Here is a 2136-nt window from a genome sequence, read left to right as displayed (position 1 = left end):
GAAAATTGCTAAATTATATAATTATTCTATATAATAAGACAAAATAAGTTCTATTGAAATTAAATAGAAAAGACTTGAAATTGATTCACCCATATATACAGTCTCTGTGGCTGGATATCTTATCTCTTCATGGCTTCCAACTTTTGAAGGTCACTATCTATCTAACTTTTTTTTTTGTTTTGCTCACATTAATTCTATACATAGAGCAAAACTGAGAAAAAGGCTCCACCAGAAGAGAATTCACTTTCCTTCGGACAGTTTTTCTTGGCACCACACCTTCCTCATGGCATTCTTCATATCTGTATTTCTCAGTGTGTAGATCAGAGGGTTGAACAAAGGGGCAATCACAGTGTAAAATAGAGCAAACACCTTGTCATCCCCAACAGGATCACCCACTGGGACATAGGTAAAGATGAGTGGCAAGAAGAACATGAATACAACTGTAATATGTGAGCCACATGTAGAAAGAGCTTTCCGGCGGCCCTTGGATGAGCGCATCCTCAGTGTAGACAAAATGATGATGTAAGAAATGACCAAGGCAACAAAGGTCAAAATGGACTGCACCCCTGTGGTAGTAATGATTATAATAATGATGAGTCTTGTATCAGCGCAGGCCAGTTTCAGCAGGGGGAATATGTCACAGAAGTAGTGGTCTATCTCATTGGCACCACAGAAGGGAAGTCTGATAACAATCAGTACATGCACAAGTGAGTGTACAAAAGCTCCAATAACTGAGACCACCACAAGAACATAGCACACTGCTCTGTTCATGGTGATCATATAGTAAAGGGGTCTGCAAATGGCTACATAGCGATCATAGGCCATAACCACCAAGATAAATATCTCAGTGGCACCAAAGAAGTGGGCAAAAAACATCTGGGCTATGCAGCCATTGTAGGATATAGCATTACACTGTACCAATAGGTCTATAATCAATTTAGGGGCCACTGTGGAAGTGAAACACACATCCATGAGGGAGAGGTAGCTCAGAAAAAAGTACATTGGATGCTCACTAAGTTGGCTGCCCCTGATGGTGAGAAGAACCACCAGGTTTCCACAGAGAATTGCAAGATAACAAAGCAAGAACAACACAGAACACATGGTCTTGACATCCTCATTATGGAAAAGTCCCAGTAAGATAAATTCTGTGATGTTTACATATCCCATTGCTTTTATGTGTTTGATTATTTAGATGGCACAAATAGTGTGCTGAAGACTTCGTCTTTCAAGAACTTTTGTTTATTTTCAAAGTCATTTTAAACCAATAAGTCTATGCATTGAATATTTAAGATAATTGAATTGCAATTTTTTTACTCTATATAGAACAATGATAAAGATAAATAGAACACTTTGAAGTATAGTACAGTTCATTGATGAGAACAGATGCATAGATTGATACTCCTAATAATAAATTAATTCTAATTGTTGGAAGAATTTAAAAATCTTAAAATTATTAGAAAGAACTAAGAAGATATTTTGAAAATTAAACACATATTCTAAGTTCAAAATCAAGTTCACTCTACTAGTTTATGAATAAATGTTTATGTTAAAGGTGTATACTTTGACAGTCATGGAATTATCTGTTTTTATTTGAAAATAAGGTTTTTGTTATTATCAACTCTTCATAATTATTAAAATTGTTGAATTTTGAAAATGTCTGCTAGCACTCCACTTTAGTGGATTCCCTATGTCACATTAGTGAACCTCTTCACAGCAATATCAAGAGTGCTACTGAAACTTATGGTAAATATTAGTAATGACAGTGATAAAGAGTGGTTATGAAAATTTTGGAGAAGAGGGTAGATTCTTTACAGGTTCCAGAATGACTCTGATTTCATAGTTGTCACCTCATTTCCCAGTTTAGTTTCAAGTCTGTTCAGGAGACTGTTGTTGTCGTCATCAACTTCTCATATTCGGGCATCACCTTGGATGTTAACACCTGCAGGGAAACAGAGTATATCCAAAGAACTGTCCTTCTGCCACATTTTTCAACAACTTGCCTTTCTAAATTAAACTACATGATTTACTTTAGAAGACACTATGCCTGTGCAAAATAACAAATCCTAAAGTTTCTCAGGGAAAAAGGAAACTGCAAAATATTTTCTTTGTTTTATTTATTTTTGTAACTATAGTAAC

General features: G+C 35.5%; 1 protein-coding gene across 1 annotated transcript; it reads right to left on the bottom strand.

The window, feature by feature from the left end:
• Positions 1 to 240: 240 nt before the first annotated feature.
• LOC121461690 (olfactory receptor 4P4-like) lies at positions 241 to 1167 on the bottom strand. Its single transcript, XM_041672830.1, has one exon. The coding sequence runs from the start codon at positions 1165 to 1167 to the stop codon at positions 241 to 243; it is 927 nt and encodes a 308-aa protein (XP_041528764.1).
• Positions 1168 to 2136: the final 969 nt, after the last annotated feature.

Source organism: Microtus oregoni, unplaced genomic scaffold, assembly GCF_018167655.1.
Source record: "Microtus oregoni isolate MIOR12 unplaced genomic scaffold, Mior012 000023F_ref0000262, whole genome shotgun sequence".
Taxonomy (NCBI): domain Eukaryota; kingdom Metazoa; phylum Chordata; class Mammalia; order Rodentia; family Cricetidae; genus Microtus; species Microtus oregoni.
The sequence above is the reverse complement of the archived record's forward strand: the minus strand, read 5'-3'. Positions and strand labels throughout refer to the sequence as shown.